Source organism: Castor canadensis, chromosome 5 (assembly GCF_047511655.1).
Source record: "Castor canadensis chromosome 5, mCasCan1.hap1v2, whole genome shotgun sequence".
In the NCBI taxonomy this organism is placed as follows: Eukaryota; Metazoa; Chordata; class Mammalia; order Rodentia; family Castoridae; genus Castor; species Castor canadensis.
The window spans coordinates 97072922-97089273 of record NC_133390.1 but is presented as its reverse complement, the minus strand read 5'-3'; the positions used below and the strand labels follow the sequence as shown (position 1 = coordinate 97089273).

The following is a 16352-nucleotide window of genomic DNA, read 5'->3' as shown; positions in this document are numbered from 1 at the left end:
TTGCATAGTCAGTATAAATACCTTGCAGTTGGTTTTCAAAAAGAATTACTTGTTTGGAGTTTTGAGAAAATAGTTTCATGGCTTTGGGATTTTTTTTTTTTTTAAAGCAAAATGATGACCAGAGAGATTATCTAGAAAAATGATATGGAATTGTGGACAGTTTCCCTTTCACCTTGGGAAGAATTCCAGAGAATGGTTTTGAACAACACCAGCTTTGTTGACCCTGAAGTGTAGGCAGCGGAGGGCCTGTGAACATGGCATTTAGAGTGGCTCACTATCCTTATTGGCCTTGGAAATTTCTCTGGAACAGCAGAGGTGCTCTTTGCAAGGCCTGCTTCCTGTGTGAGTACCTATTGTGGAGCCCGCCTCTGAATGGGAGGTTTGTGAGAAGTGGTTTCCCACCAGCACACAATGCAGGGCTCTGGGCAATGTAGACACACATTCCACTTGGGGTCAGGCTAGCAGAGATGGTCAGAACTCCCCTGCAAAGAAAGATATTTTGGAGTTCCATTTATTTATAGTGGTCAGTGGAAAATTAATATGCCTGTTAAATCTATTTTTAAAAATGAAAGGGAAGTCTCTCATCTCACAGTATGTTTGCTGAATGCAAATCAGTTGGCTGTGGCATATTTTGATTTTGCTAATTCATTGCTTTAGGAAATGAATATCAATAACTAATTGTTCTGTCTGTACTTAAAACTTAAGGTTCTCATCTTAAGAGTTCTCTTTATGCCTCAGGAAACTCTTTAGGTTCTTTGAAATACTTAAATAAAAGAGTGACCCAAGAAAATACTAAATCAAATCATTGCAGAATTTAATTGTTGAGCAGTCAGTGAAGGTCTAGAGATAGAAGCAGATAAGATTCTTACTCAGGAATGGCACACACAATTATTTGTTTTTACTTTCTTGGTATTGATTATTTGCTTTGAAGCTAGGGTCTGAGTCTGATTACAGGGCAGATTGAATGGGAAGCCCCTTCTAATGGGTTTATGGTATCAAGGCACACACCTTCCTTGCACTCTGGTTTGCTGATAGTTCCAGCAGGAAAAACCTGCCTTGATATCCAGGGTTCTTATTCCTCTAGCCTACTTCTCTTTCTCTCAAGATTGTCCAGATGAATTTGGTTCACAAAAGTGCTTTGACGAGTGTGGTCTAAGAAGAGAGAAATCTGTGATAGAATTTGCACACCTCTTCATTGGGATTGAATTGGTCATTGTTTATACTTTTTCAGGTGAATTACAGATGTCCAAAGTATAAAAGCAGGACAGCAGTCTTTGTTTGCTAGAAAGTGATTTTAACATTTTCTTGGATTTTTATACATAAATTACTTGTGTGGCACACAAGCACTTTCCCAGCTCTCAAGTGTGGACTGGAGAGCCATGAAGCATCCTAAGTCCTTTCATGGGGACCATGAGGTGGTAACTGTTAGTAATCTTAAGATATTATCTGTCTTTTTTTACTCTAGTACTTCTTTGAATTCACCAGTAATTTTAACTGAAAAATATTGTCAGTCTTTTGTACTCATCACTGAAGGAGAACTACCAAAATTGAATTGAAGAACATGAGTTTTGTGTCACAGTCAAAATTTAAAATGTTTTTTTCTTGAAAGATTTAAAAACCTGTTAATGGACTCCTTAAATTTATAATTTGTACAATTTTAGTCTGAAAGAATATTTCACCCAGAGTAGAGCCTAAGTATTCATTAAATAAATGGATACAGCCTCCTTACTTTTTGTTTATAAATTATATAAGTATAAATTAATGTCATCATTGCTCAGGGGCAGAGTTTAAAACAGACAAACACCATACTTTCAAACAGTTAAACTCATCTATTTGCACATAAATCATGTTAAAAATTACCATTTTCATCCATTAATTGAAACAAATCCTCTAATGCTCTTTGGTATGCGGCAGTTTGTTTTTCCTTGAAAGAAAACATTTTTTTTTCTTCCTGGAGAATCCTAAAATTTTGTGTTTTTCAAAATGTTAGTCTAAATTTATTATGTGATTGCAGACATAGCTTATATTAATTTTTTTGACCTAAAATAGCTAATAGTTCCTTCACATGAGGTGTCCACACCTGCTAAGTTATTTCTTTGTAAGTATTGTCTCTTTACATGAATTCTGTTTCAGTCCCTTCTAGAAACACCTGGTATTTGCTTTGTATTCAGTCACATTAACTGAAACACAAAACTGAGCTGGAGAATTTCATCAATGTAGTGACCCCAATGTTCAAGATGTAACTTGTTTAGAGAAACTGTCATAAAGAGATTTTCAGAGTATCATATGTACTATCTTCCCCTATGGGAGTAATTTTTTTTTTTTTGAAAAAAAATGTTTGAATCAATATTCAAAAACACTTATGTCAGAAATCTTTGAAAACATATTCATAGTTTACATCAGGGATATTTAATGATAAAGATAGCTTTCCTTATGAGTGTTTTATAACATTCATTCAGTTAAGCAACACTGAGTCTGTAAATATGATTGAGTTCTGTGTGAGCTGATTGAAGAAATAATTTTAGTATCCTTGTGGCTGATCAGAAATGAAAATTGAGTTAGAGGACATGTTCTAAAGACAAATTTACCTCCTGTAACACTTGTCAGATTTCAAAGATAGAAAAGAAGCCACAGCTGGGAAATCAAATTTAGACAGTGAGGCTTATGTCGGAAGGAAGGTTTCAGAGCATGGAGGCCTATGGCTATTCAGCTCAGACCTGATTTCTGGAATCCTAGAAGTCCAGTGCAGTGCCCCACACACAGCGAATACACCATAAATATTTGTTTTAAAAATGGCTGATTATCTTTGTTCAGGTCCTTTTGTTTGATGTTATTTTCCAGGGGGCCTTTCAGTTAAGTCCTTCTGAAATATTGTTAGTATTATTATTTTGTTTATCAAAGGGAGAGGCCTTACATGCTTTGTACTTATCATGTAATAGTTATTTAAAATAATAGCATCTTAAACCTTTGTACCAAAGATGATGTTCTAACAGACTCCTCATAAATCAATAACTAAGCTAATCCATTCTTGTGAAGTAATTTTTGCTTCTGTGTTTAATCATGGCACATTTCATTAAAATCACCATGAAAAACATAATTTAGTAGTTTATTATTTGATTTCTGCTGCTTTTTTTCCTTTTTTTTTTTTTTAGTCACTTAGGCTAAATGATAACATAATGGATTTGTTTAATCTTCCTTAAGATACTTTAAAATGCGCCTTAAAATTATTAAATCTTTATCTAGGTGAAGATACAGCAAAACCTCAAAGCTCTTGCCTTTGCAGAGAGGATCTGAGGACTACATAGGATAGAAATGTTCTTTCATTGGGTATTTTTGAAAGTTATTTTTGGTACCTTTTTAATTTTGTACTAAGTGCTTGTCTTATCTAATCGTTATAATTTACTAACCTATAATTTTTGCCAGTCAGGTGCTCTGCCACTTGAGCCATGCCACCAACTCTTCCATTTATGTTTGGTGATAGACTTTTTTTTGCTTGTGGTACTGGGGCTTGAACTCAAAGCCTTGTTCTTGCTAGGCAGGTGCTCTTACCACTTGAGCCATACCTCCAGCCCTTTTTGCTCTGGTTATTTTGGAGATAGGGTCTTACTTTGTGCCCTAAGTAGCCCTGACTGCAATTCTCTTGCTTTAGGCTTCCTGCAGTAGCGGGGATGCCAGGTGTACCACCATGCCCAACTATTGGTTGAGGTTGCTACATTTCTAAATGAGGAGTGTCAGCCATTTTACACGAGTGTTGCAAGGCTAGATAGAATTCGTAAGCAGTGCCTCAAACAACAGGCTCAGTTGGGAGATTCAGAGCTCTTCCTCCAGACCTTTCAAGAAAGCAATCTGTTGTTTGTGTTTGGAACACACCTCCCATCCCCATTAAAAGGTGCAATGCATGGTTGCTAGCACAAATGTGAATTTAATTCCTAATGGATCTTTAGAAATAGAATAATAAAATACATTTGGCTTTATTAAGCAGGAGTTTAGAAGCTACAAGCCATGTGTCCAGGTATCTACAGTATGCTACCCATACTGTAGATAAAGAAACTGAGACACATAGAGGAGCCGAGTAGGAACACCTTGGACCTGTGCTGTGGGGCTGCCAGGTGTACAAGGGGTGGGTGAGTTTCCTACTTCATATATTTTCACCTCCCCATGCAGCTTGGCATGGATTGGAAAAGGGCTTTAGAGGGCAACCTTTTCTGCTCTGAGACTGCAGTTCTCTGACTGTCCCCTTACTGTCCTGTTGAAAAGGGTATAGAGGAAGATACACATTTCCAAATGACACTAACAATAACTATTTTCAGTTTTTTCAACCTTGGGAAAAGCATGAGGCAAAGTTAGCTTGGGTGTGTGTGAGAAGAGGGGCTCACATCTTTGGGATGTTTCCTGGTAGATACTAGACTTACTCTTGGGATGTCAGGGAGGCTGCAGGATTTATTGTGATGTGAGTGAACCTGGTATCTAGATGTTTTTATAAAAGTGTCTAATTCCATCTGCAAATGTATGCAAACATTATTTAAAAACATTATTTCCCTTTTACTTAATATTTGCAGAATTGAGCTGTTACTTATGTGAGGATGTGGATCTGAGGTCAAGAGATTGTGTGTATATAGTGATGTCATTTTTTTCCCCTTGGCTGTTATTTTTCTGTAATGATTTGGGGTTATGTGGGATCTATGGAAACAACCTGTGCATATTAATGAGGAGTTACAGAAGCAGCCTCAAATGACATCTGTTTTTACATATGATGCTTATATATGTGGATTTTTTTCCCTCCAGAAAATAGTATTTTTCCCAAGTAGTAATTCTGAGTTCAGCCATGACTCTGTTTTCCTAGATTTTAAGTTATGTGAAGACACTTAAAAATATTCAAAGCCTGATTACAAGAAGAAAAGCATCTGTGTGTGTTTGAAGGTAGGGCCTATACTTTTAACACTTGGCCCCCTCCCTATTCAAAAGCACAGTGCACAATACTTTTGGACTTGTTGCTTGAACCATGCATCATTTTTATTTTAGTCTGGGGTGGTGGTGGTGTTGGTTTTAATCTAAAAAAGTCCATTTCAGAGGATTTTTCTGTGGATTTAATGTTCCTAATAAATCTCCTATGCTTATAATTGGATGCAAAAAGCAAGAATGTTTTTACGGTTAAGAACTTTTTCAGACAACTGTGATCCTACTTCACTAATGAACACGTATCAGACAAGAAGGCAAATTCCAGACTATTTGTGCCTCAACCAACCAGCTGGGCACATACCTCCAGGTACTGCTCATGTCTCAAAGTTTTGTTTTTTTTTTTTTTTCATGAACAATTATCACCACTCCTTCTTTCATTCAGGTGGCAAGCCATGGCAAGAGCCTTTCTTGCACAGCTGTATAGAACTCAGCTGTAAAATTAGATTTCATTGGCATCAAAAGAGTGACTCCCAGCACTCCACTCTCAAAACATCCATTTCCAACATTTTCCTTAAGTTCTTCCTCCGTCTCTAATGCAGAAGGCTCAAGTTGTACCCAAACAAGGATGGAAAAGTTTTTAGAGTTTGTTTTGAAGCTTTAATTTAATCTATATTATATAAACACAGTAGGGAACTGGTGTTTGAAATAATCTGTTAGGAGCAGAAAGAAACCTTGAGGGCTAATCTATAATCTTATAATTCTACAGAGAAGAAAAATTAGTTGCTCAACTCCAAAGTGAGTTATTGGCAAACCCTAGATTAGTACTGATATTTTTTCCAGTAGTCAGTACTGAAAGAGCTCCATGGTTGTGCCTTTTATTTTAAAGCTTTTTTTTTTTTTTTTAATTATACTGGTTCTTTCAGTTTTTTTTTTTTAAACAGCGGTGCTTTCAAAAACTGTAATATCAATCCTTAGTCTCTTTCCATGTATTTTTTCACTAGTTAATTTGATTTGGAGAAAGGAAAGTGGGGAGTGTTTACCTATGAAATACCTTTTCTCATGGTGATTGGAAGTGTACAGAAGAGATTTCCAGCAGGAGAGAATTAAACCACCCCCAGTTTTCGTACCCAATGGCAGCGCCCCATGCCAGGTTCATAATGGCCAGGGCTCATTTCACATGGGCAGAGCCAGGGCCACTGCTCTGGTGTAGTGTTACTGGGAGGGGAAAGAAAAGCCATCTTCTCACAGTAGTGGGAATGTGGCAAAAGCAGGTGTACGTTGACAGATGAACACAGTTCCTCAGAATCTGAGGTAATGAAGATTGCATTGTGTTTCCATTTTGTTTAAATCATTTTTCCCCTTCTGTTGATGCTGCGTCTCCATAGTTATTATCAAAAAAACCTGTGTCCGCTTTTGATGGAAAGGTCAGAGATGATAACCGTTTTCAGAGTTTAGAGATCTGGAAGTAGGACCAGGTGAGGAGTTTACCTTTCAAGCCAGTGTGGGGCAAGAAGCAAAGAGGCTTTTCTGATGAGGAAAATCAGATAGCAAATGATATCTTTGATGTCCTGTTCGTTGTAGGGTTGTGCACCACTGACCACCTTGCTCGCTCACTCGCTCTCTTTATCTCCCTTATTTGAGACTTTCTAATCTTGCCAATAAAACATAGAAAGACAATGCATTTGTAGGAAGTTGTCAGTTCTTCTGACTGATGGCGCTGTACATGGAGGCCACCTGTAGGAGAGAGGTTCATAAATGCAGGTTTTCTTATTTTTGTGCTTATGATTCAGTGTCAAAATTTGACTTTCCTAGATTTTCTTTTTTTTTTTTTTAACCACAGCTACAACTTAAAGAAATGTAAATCACCTGCACAAATGTTTGTCATAATAAACTAAGTTTTATTATGTTTGGGAGCTATTTAGATATTAGTTAGCAAACCCTCATAAAACATTAGCTATCTTGTTATTTTATTTAAAAAAAAGAATACAGTATTTCTTTTTTTTTTTTTTTTTTGGTGAAACTGGGGTTTGAACTCATGGCTTCATGTTTGCAAAGCAGGCACTCTACTGTTTGAGCCACATCTCCAGTCCATTTTGCTCTGGTTATTCACCCAGGCTGGCCTTGAACCACGATCCTCCTGATCTCAGCTTCCTGAGTAGCTGGGATTACAGGAAGCCAGCTGTAAGTCACCAGCCCCCAGCTCGGAATACAGTAATTTCTTAGTAGCCTCCCAAACCTCTCTACCAGACGGCACAAAAAACCCAAACTCCTGTTTTGTGGTGATTCAGGACTTTTATCAGAGGATCATTTTGAATACAGATGGAGTTTTTCCATCTCTCTGAGCAGGAAGACAGTTTCTTTTCCCTATTAATATTACACAGATAGCCATAGAACATTTTTCTGGTATATTTTTGACAGTTTTCTGAAACCTGACCCACAATATAGTGTCACTATTCGAAATCAGGTGGTTTTGTTTTGTCTATTATTATTATTATTTTGAAACAGGATCCCACTATGTTGTCAGAGCTGGTCTTGGTCTCATGAGCCCAAGTAGCAACCCTCCTGCCTTGGGCTTTCAGTACCTGGGACTACAGGTGTGAAGTTCCACACCTGGCTTCAATTGGTATTTTTTTGTAGAGAAGGAAATTTTGATGAAGTAAGAAATTTTAATGACATTTTTCTTGTGGTACAGAAGAAGCATGTAGTGTACAAAGTGCTTCCATGCTCTGTAGATTGCCTGATAGCTTTTGGTGAGGCTGTGTTTCACTGGAAAGATACTCACTTTATGGAATATGTGAAACCATGGTAACTTTCATGATGTGAATTCTGAGGAGCCTACTTTGAGATTATCTGTAAGTTGCTTTGAAGTGTCTTGTATTTGATGGTTTAGAAAGTGCACTTTAAATTGGACCACGGGAGCAGAAAGTTAACAGTGACCAAGTAGATCCTTATTTGTTCCCTTACCTCCTCTACTTTTCAGACACTCCCCTGGGACAGTCTGTTGGTGAAGTGAATGTGGGAGCCTGAGTCTCTGCCTGGCATGTGATTTAATCAGGGACCCGTCTTTCATCCATCCTGGCCCCACTTCTGGGGTTCTGATGAGTATACTTTGGTCCTTTTGGTGCTGTTACATTTTTCTCTTGTCATCTGAAACCAATTTGTGTACCGTACTGCTAACTCACATCTTGAATTAATGTAAGGAAACTTGGGTCATCAGCCCACTGAGGGAGGACCAGGACATTTTGTTACTAATTTGAAGGCCAGGTTTACAAGACTTTAAAACTCTCCAGGCCATGACTAGTGTTTTGGCTTTTTAAAAAAGACATCTTGTAGTATGTAATTGCTTTCTCTGGCCTTTGGAGAAGAATGAGCATTTCCCTCTTGGAAATCAGGTTCTTTTTGAATTTGGAGTATGTTTCTTAGTGGAGGCCAGGGTTGTAATACCATAGATAACTTTTTAGAACTTGGACTAGGAGAAAAAAGGTAGAGGGAAATAATAAGTCTGTTGCTCAGAGAAATGTAAAAACTAAAGAATCTTTGTGATAGTATCTTAAAATAAGGATTTTTTTGTAAAAAAAAAAAACTTGGGGTCATATTTGGGAGGAATTAAATGTTTTATTTATAGTGAAGATCTGTTCATTTTGTTCCCACAGTGCCCTACCCCTGCTCAGGAGTTGGTAAGGCTCCGCCTTGCTGGTGACTTGTTCTCTTAGGAGAGAGGTGAGGCCACAAATGTTTATGTGGCATCCTTTGTGTCCCTTTCATTCAAAAGAATAGAACCAGTTGGGTATGAAGCATTTGTGGTTCTAGTGATAGGTATGAGGTTAGGGTGAGAGGTTGTGAGGGCCGATGGTTGTCACCAAATTTTTTTCTTTTCTTCTCCTCCTCCTTCTTTCTTTTTATACTAAGGATTGAATTCAGGGCCTTGCATGTGCTAGGCAAGCCCTCTACCATTTGACCTATGCCCCCAATCCTTTTGTTTTTAGTTTGTTTTTCAGATATGGGTGTTAGCCTCGGGAAGGCAGCCTAGGACTTAGATCCTCCTGATCTTGGCCTTTCGAGTAGCAGGGATTACAGGGAGTACCACCATACCCAGTATTGTCATAATCTTTGAGATGGAAGTATGGGTAAGAGCAAAATAAAGAAAAGGAGGGTACATTTATTCTTCCTTTGTGAAGGTTAATGCTCTCAAGAGTGGATTCACTGTGAGATGCTATGTGTATGGTGGACCATGTATATGTGGTGTGGTCTTGGCTTGGTTGTACAGGCCCTTGGCAGGTTTGGCCAGCTCAGATGTATATCTGTGTAGGGGAGAAGGGACTCAGACGAAGGAAGTGTCTTTTGAGGTCAGTTGCTCCTGAGACCCTCACAGAGGTGAAAGTCAGCCACAGCTCAGTACCTGAGAGTACACTTGGCTTACCCACCACCTTCAAAACGGAGGGTCAAGCAGGTAGAGCAAGGAAGACAGTGTAAGGCACAGGGGAGCTTCTGAGACCTTACCCAGAGAGCACTCCTTTCTGTGTACAGACTATCTGGCTTCTTAGACCCAAGAACACCTAGGATAGCAAATTTAGGATCTAGTCCTGAGATTTGAGGGAAAGTGGTAAGTGGTACTGCCTGATGAGAATGAGAGAGAGGGAGGGAGAGAAAAGGAGAGAGGAGAAGTAAAAACTTAAGCATAAGAAGTGAAAGTAGCTGGAAGTGGTAGTACATGGCTGTAATCCCAGCATGCCAGAGGCTTCAAGGCCAGACTGGGGCTACACAGTGAGACCTTGTTTCAAAACACCAAACAAAAATCACAAAAAACAAAACCAACTTAAAGCAGAGGTGATTTTCTCGAGATATGTAAGGCCAAAATGCTATAGAAACTCCCTTGTGTTTCACCTTTTGGACTGAACTTGATATTATTGTAAACAGTGACCCAAAATCCATAAAAAATAAACGGAGGGTATAAGTGAAGTAGAAAACCTGTAATTTCCATTTGGAATCATTACAAATGAAGTTAACTGGATAACCCTTGTACCTTCAGTGCTTTCTCTTGTAATTCCTTTGTAATTTTTTTGTCTGCTCTTGTCAGGCAGGTGTGTTTGCATTCTCCAGGTCTCCTCAAAGCAGTTGAGTTGAGCCACTCCTGTAGTAAGTTGAGTTCATTTCTTTTGGGGGGCTGTCACCATTGAGTTCACATGGTGAGCATTCCCTGATCTCTGGGCCCAACTCAACCTGGTGAACCCTTAACAGTACAGCTTTCTCTTTTTCTTTTTATTATTCATATGTGCATACAAGGCTTGGTTCATTTCTCCCCCCTGCCCCTGCCCCCTCCCTTACCACCCACTCCGCCCCCTCCCTCTCCCCCCCCTCAATACCCAGTAGAAACTATTTTGCCCTTATTTCTAATTTTGTTGTAGAGAGAGTATAAGCAATAATAGGAAGGAACAAGGGTTTTTGCTGGTTGAGATAAGGATAGCTATACAGGGCATTGACTCACATTGATTTCCTGTGCGTGTGTGTTACCTTCTAGGTTAATTCTTTTTGATCTAACCTTTTCTCTAGTACCTGTTCCCCTTTTCCTATTGGCCTCAGTTGCTTTAAGGTATCTGCTTTAGTTTCTCTGCGTTAAGGGCAACAAATGCTAGCTAGTTTTTTAGGTGTCTTACCTATCCTCACCCCTCCCTTGTGTGCTCTCGCTTTTATCATGTGCTCATAGTCCAATCCCCTTGTTGTGTTTGCCCTTGATCTAATGTCCACATATGAGGGAGAACATACGATTTTTGGTTTTTTGAGCCAGGCTAACCTCACTCAGAATGATGTTCTCCAATTCCATCCATTTACCAGCGAATGATAACATTTCGTTCTTCTTCATGGCTGCATAAAATTCCATTGTGTATAGATACCACATTTTCTTAATCCATTCGTCAGTGCTGGGGCATCTAACAGTACAGCTTTCTCAATTTGTAGCCTGAATGTTTGACTTTCCATTTATATTGGCAAATCTTACTACTCTTTTCCCTTCATCAGTGGGAAATAACCAAAAAGATAGTATTATATGTCCTAAATTTTATGCTTTACTTTTATAAATCTCTTTTATGCCTTTCTCTGGTCCTTTCTACAGTTCATGACACTCAGTTGTTTCTATTCTCTCATAAGTTTATGGAACAGCTTGACGGGCAGTTGCCCTGTTAAGTAGCTGGTCATTCCATGCCTGGGGATAACTGATTGCTTTTTCTGTCTGTCCCTTGCAGTCTTGGCAAATGGTGGTGTCCTGTGTTTGTGCATGGAGCATAGCAATGAACATTTAAACACTGGTGGCTGTGTGGAAGCCTCATCTAGCTGAATCTGTTACCTTGTATTCTAGTGAGGATAAAGTCTGAATTACCTCTGGTATAACTGTTGCTTATGGACTTGTGAGACTCTGGCAAAGCTCACAGTGACCGTTACTCACTTTCTTAATTCTTCCATTGTTTCCCTGTGATTTACAGGATGGCTGTGGGGTGGTTGACTTGGGCATTAGAAGTGTGTGATGTTCATAAATTCCCCTTCTGCTTCCTAAGGAGTGCTTAGATGTATAGTTGACTTTCTTAGATGTACAGTGCCCCTGTCTTCCTTTCTTCTGCCCCCCCTCAATGATCTGTAATAACTCCTGAATATCATATGAGGTGGATAATGAATCACCTAGTAGAGAAAACATTTCAGGCATCTTACACAAAGCCACCTACCAAGTGTCTGAAAGCAGATATAACGATCTCTTTGTTCTGATGATGTTTTTCTTTTCCCCCCAGGGTAAAAAAGGATGTTTTTCAACTCTTTGTTGGCCCCCATACTCTCTCATCCTAGATTTGTAAGCCTTGTGTATGCCTGGGACATGGGTCCATCCATCTTATGCCACTCCTGCAGAACCTGGAATTTAGCTTCCTACTTTGGGCTTGATACCTGTGTTTAAGAGTATTCTTAGTGGAGCTGGATTGCTATGTCTTGTTGATGGCAAACCCTATTATTTAACATGATGCCAACCAGAAAGTTTCTTAAAGTGGAATTGCCAGTGTTAGACTTACTGTTGGTTTGAGATCTCCTTTGGTATTACAGTATTAGGCAACAGGACTACCTGAATTTTGTACTTGGTTATAACTCTCTCCTCTGATGTAGGCTTTTCACCTCCTGCCTCTAGGTCGTACATAAGAGATAATGATAAGCAGAAGTCCAATAATACTGGTAATTGGATTTGAGACTCAAACCCCATTTAAAAAACTTGGGTTACTTGGGTTCGACCACGTGAAGTATAAATAACTTCTTCCCAGGACAGGTCCTGAGTAAGGACCACCATTCCCTCCCTCTGCAACCTTCCAAACCTGTGTGATTGTTTTCTGAACTCTGGCCTGATGGTAGGACCATCAGAAGCTGCAAGGACTTAAGGTGGGCCTGAGGTTGGCTCATTCCTTCTGGCTGTTGGGTGACAGCAGATTCCATCTGGCCTGGGAGATGATCAGAACTGTGCTGCCCCAGTGGGAGAGGGCTTTGGTACTCTCTGCTGCTGCAGAGTGGGGATGAGAGAAGGCAGAGAGCTATAATCTGCACTAGAACCTCCAGCAAGTACCTGGAACTCCTGTGGGAGGAGTCAGGGACATGCAGAAGCAAGCAGACTGCTTCTTCACCTCACACCCCTGTGCTTATGACTGCAGTAATGTACATTGATGATCCAACCTGTGCTTTTCCAATTTCTTTTTTTCCTTTCTTTCTTCCCCGACCCCTTTTCCCTCCTGGCAGTTCTGGGGTTTAAACACAGGGCTTCAGACATGAAGCAGGTGCTCTACTGTTTTAAGCATGCCTCCAGCCCTGACCTGTACTTTTGAAGAAACATTAAGTAATGCAATACACTTAAAAAAGAGGCCTGTGTAGTATCACCGATTTGAGAAAAAGTAGTCATTCTTTTCTCTTGCACTAGTAGGATTAAGTATATTAGAAATAAAATTGAAGTTGACATTAGTGCTCCTTCTCTATCAGTTGACTTAATTTAAGATCAAACAATTATGTCATGATAGTGTCTGTAGGATCATTTCGTTTTTAATGTAGAAGACTGTTTTCCTTCGCCATTGGTCTTTGGGCTTTATACTTTTATTTGCTTAGGAACTGAGTAATTGCCTCATAAAACAGCAGGATGGTCCTATTAGCACTGAATTATAAGACCTGTTATTATGGAATGCACTTCCCTAGTTGGGACAAGACTTCCTTGTTTGGTGCTTAAATAATTAGTTTCTCTAAATGGGGTTATAATTAATAGTATAAAATTTTACCTATTTAAAATAAAAAAGTTTATAATCTCTTGGGTGGCTTTTAGGCATCATTTGATACTTCCTGGGAAGGAGGTTTCTTTTGGGTGGGGTGGAGGGAGGGAGGCTTATGTTATGTTCAGAATGGAGGTTTTTAAGAGTGAGAAGAAATATTTTATTTCTGTCATACATATCTGAGACAAAAGCAAGGTAGTCATTAAAGGATTTGGTGTACTGTTTTGACTGATTTGAATATTGGGTATTAAAATATCCATTGGCCAAATATCTTTTGAGTTTGCAATTTTGCGGAGCTCTTTTATGAATGATAAAAATTTAACCATTACCTAAATGGCAATATGTTTCTGAAATCATTTAGAGCTGTGTGTCTGTATTCGTATTTGTTGTTTTATCCCTGTTGCTGCTGCTGAACTTTTTGTGACATAATTTTCAAGCATAGTGGAAGAACATGTAAATTCTTTTAAAGAGTAAGTTACAATTTTCAGTGGGAATTTACTGTTATTTTTCTCCTGTTGCATTGAAAAGGGAGATACACCAGAGGCAGGCGGCATGATGGAAAGAAAGTAGGCTTTGTGTTATTTTGAATATGTATATAGATTACTGCCCTTGAGCTCAGTTTAGCACAGCGTGCCATGGGGGCGTGTCTGAGATACAGCGATGTGCACCAGCCAGTAGGACTTTAATATGCAACAAGTTCAACTCAAGTCAAGGAAATGATAGGGGAGAAATAATTAGAGCATGAGTAATTACCAAATTAATGGCTAAGTCAGAAATTGCAACAGTTACAGTATATGCAGTTGACCTTGGTTTCCTCGCTTGGATTAAATACTCGTGATTATTATTTTAATCTTAGTGAAAGGGGAAAATGTTTTATGATTAACAAGGTCTCTCTGATCTTATCTTATGTCTTGGTAATTACCTTAAAGATGATACCACCAGTTTTTATTTGGCATTTTTACCATCTCAAGTGTTACCTCAGAAAGATCCCTAGGATACAGTTGTTATGCATATTCATATGTTTTTAAAGTTTTTAGCTGAATGCAAAGCTGAGGCATTGGAGGTTATACTCACAGGGCTGCTTGGAGACTGCTGGTCTCCCAGTTCAGGCTATTCTCTGCCTGTCGTCAGAGTCTGACAGAATAATAATACTAATTCTCTGTGATTAGAATAATTTGGGTTTCAGCAGACCTCGTGGTAGAGCGCATAGAATTGCTGACTTATGTAACTTACGTTACAGTTGATTTTTGTGGTTCTGAGTCTTTTTTAAAAGCATGGTGGTTCTCTTGCAGGAAGCCAGTTGCGGAAAATTCTCCATGAATGTACGTCACAATGATGATGACCGACCAAATCCCTCTGGAACTGCCCCCACTGCTGAACGGAGAGGTCGCCATGATGCCTCACTTGGTGAACGGAGAAGCAGCCCAGCAGGTCGGTGTTGTAAGAGGGAAATCTTAAGTCAGTTTGTCTACTTGGGAAACATTAGTCCTCTGTTTGATTTATTTTGGGATTCAAAGGCCTTTGATTTTGAACCTTAATAGTTTTAGAGGTGTTTTTGTTAAAAGTACTATATGGGGTTTTAAAATACCAGACATTGTTGTTTTTGAAAACATCAAATCTTACCTCATTCAGTTAGTATTCTTGAAGTATCAAAAAAATGTGTGATTTTGAAATGAGTCATTTTGAGACTATGTACAAATCTTTGGAATAAAATGACTGTTTATTCATGGCATATATTGTGCTTGACTGGTTTGTTGGATTGGCCAGAGCTGCATGCTCAGGGGTGAGGTTTTGATTTCATGCTGGAGTGACCTTGACAAGATGCACAGGTCAGGGCGAACTCATCCTGGCTCCTGGAACAATCCTTCCAGATGTGCAGCTCATAAAATGACGGTACTTATTGTTCATAAAACTCCTTTATCACTAGTTACTTAATATTATGGAATAGAAAAGTTATTTCTGAACTTAGCCCTGTAGCACTTAGAGAAAAATTTAAACATAAAAATCACTAGGAACTATTATCTCTGATAATATTCTTCTTTTTTTTTTTACTGACTTCAAAAACTGAGTTTGCTCAGTCTTTGCAAACAAATAACTATTATATCCTTTTGGTATTTCTTTAGAACCAAAAAGTCTTTGTTTTATGAACTGGTAGAATTGGGAATAACTACTTGAAAAATATTCTCCTAAATGATAGCAGTATTCAGATAAGTTAAGCAGTCATTTATATGATGTCAGTACATGTCCTTCTTATCCCAGTGTATAATACTCTTGATTATGTATATTGATATTTTGTACAGGTCTGTTTGATCTCACCTTGGTGCTTAGTAATTCAGATTAGTGTCTCCTACATTAGACTGTGAATCTCTTAAGAACAAAGAACTTTTAGTAGGTGCTCAGTTAAGTGTGTTTGTCTTGTGAATAAATTTCACACCTTCTCACTACTGACCACAGATACCTACCTACCTCATTCGTAATCTCTTTCCATACTCATCAGTTCTGCCAACACCCTGCGGCATGTTGTGTTTTATACACCTCATCCCACCCAGCAGAACAGAACTCCTCCCTTGCTTCATGCCCTCCAGTCACCACCTGCACCTCTGTCCCCCTTTAACATAGTCCTTCTCTAAGTGGTGTGTCCTCCTGCTGTCCGCTGTCCTTCCTCACCTCCCATTCCTCTCCAGCCCCAGGTCCCCACTGTGTCTTCTCACCTGCTCTTCTGGCCTTTCAGCATGTCCTGTGGGCTTTCTCTCAGCAATGCTTGTTGAGTCTTTTCTTGGCTGTGTCTACTTCATTTCCACGACCGTTGCTGGGCCTCAAGCCATAATCTCATCAGGGTAGGATGGTCCTTCCCATTGGTCTCTCTGCTGCTACCTTTGCCCCTAGAAACCAGTCTCCACACAGGAGCTGGGGTGATCTTTTCAAAATATAGTCTGTTGTGTCAGTGCTCGACTTAAAGCTGTCCTGTTACACCAGGAACAAAATCTAATGCACTGCCTATCAGCCCTACCTGATCAGCCCTGGCCTCTCTCTCTGTATCTTTGTTCTTTTCCTGCTTTAGTGTTCTAGTACTTCATAGAAAGGTCTCAGAATTTAGTGAATGGTTTCAAGATCCAGTGTTTGGTCTCCCTTCTTTTTACTAATTAAAATAATTTAAAAAGAGAAGGCATTCAAATG

The 16352-nt window shown here is 39.1% G+C and overlaps 1 protein-coding gene across 6 annotated transcripts in view; it reads left to right on the top strand.

The window, feature by feature from the left end:
* Fndc3b (fibronectin type III domain containing 3B) overlaps nucleotides 1–16352 on the top strand; it is a 341149-nt gene that overhangs the window by 64560 nt on the left and 260237 nt on the right. For all 6 annotated transcript variants that reach the window (XM_074073772.1, XM_074073773.1, XM_020176870.2 and 3 more), the window contains exon 2: nucleotides 14468–14606. In XM_074073772.1, the coding sequence (XP_073929873.1) occupies nucleotides 14496–14606 (111 nt within the window). In that variant the 5' untranslated portion in view covers nucleotides 14468–14495. The remainder of the gene's footprint in view (nucleotides 1–14467; nucleotides 14607–16352) is intronic.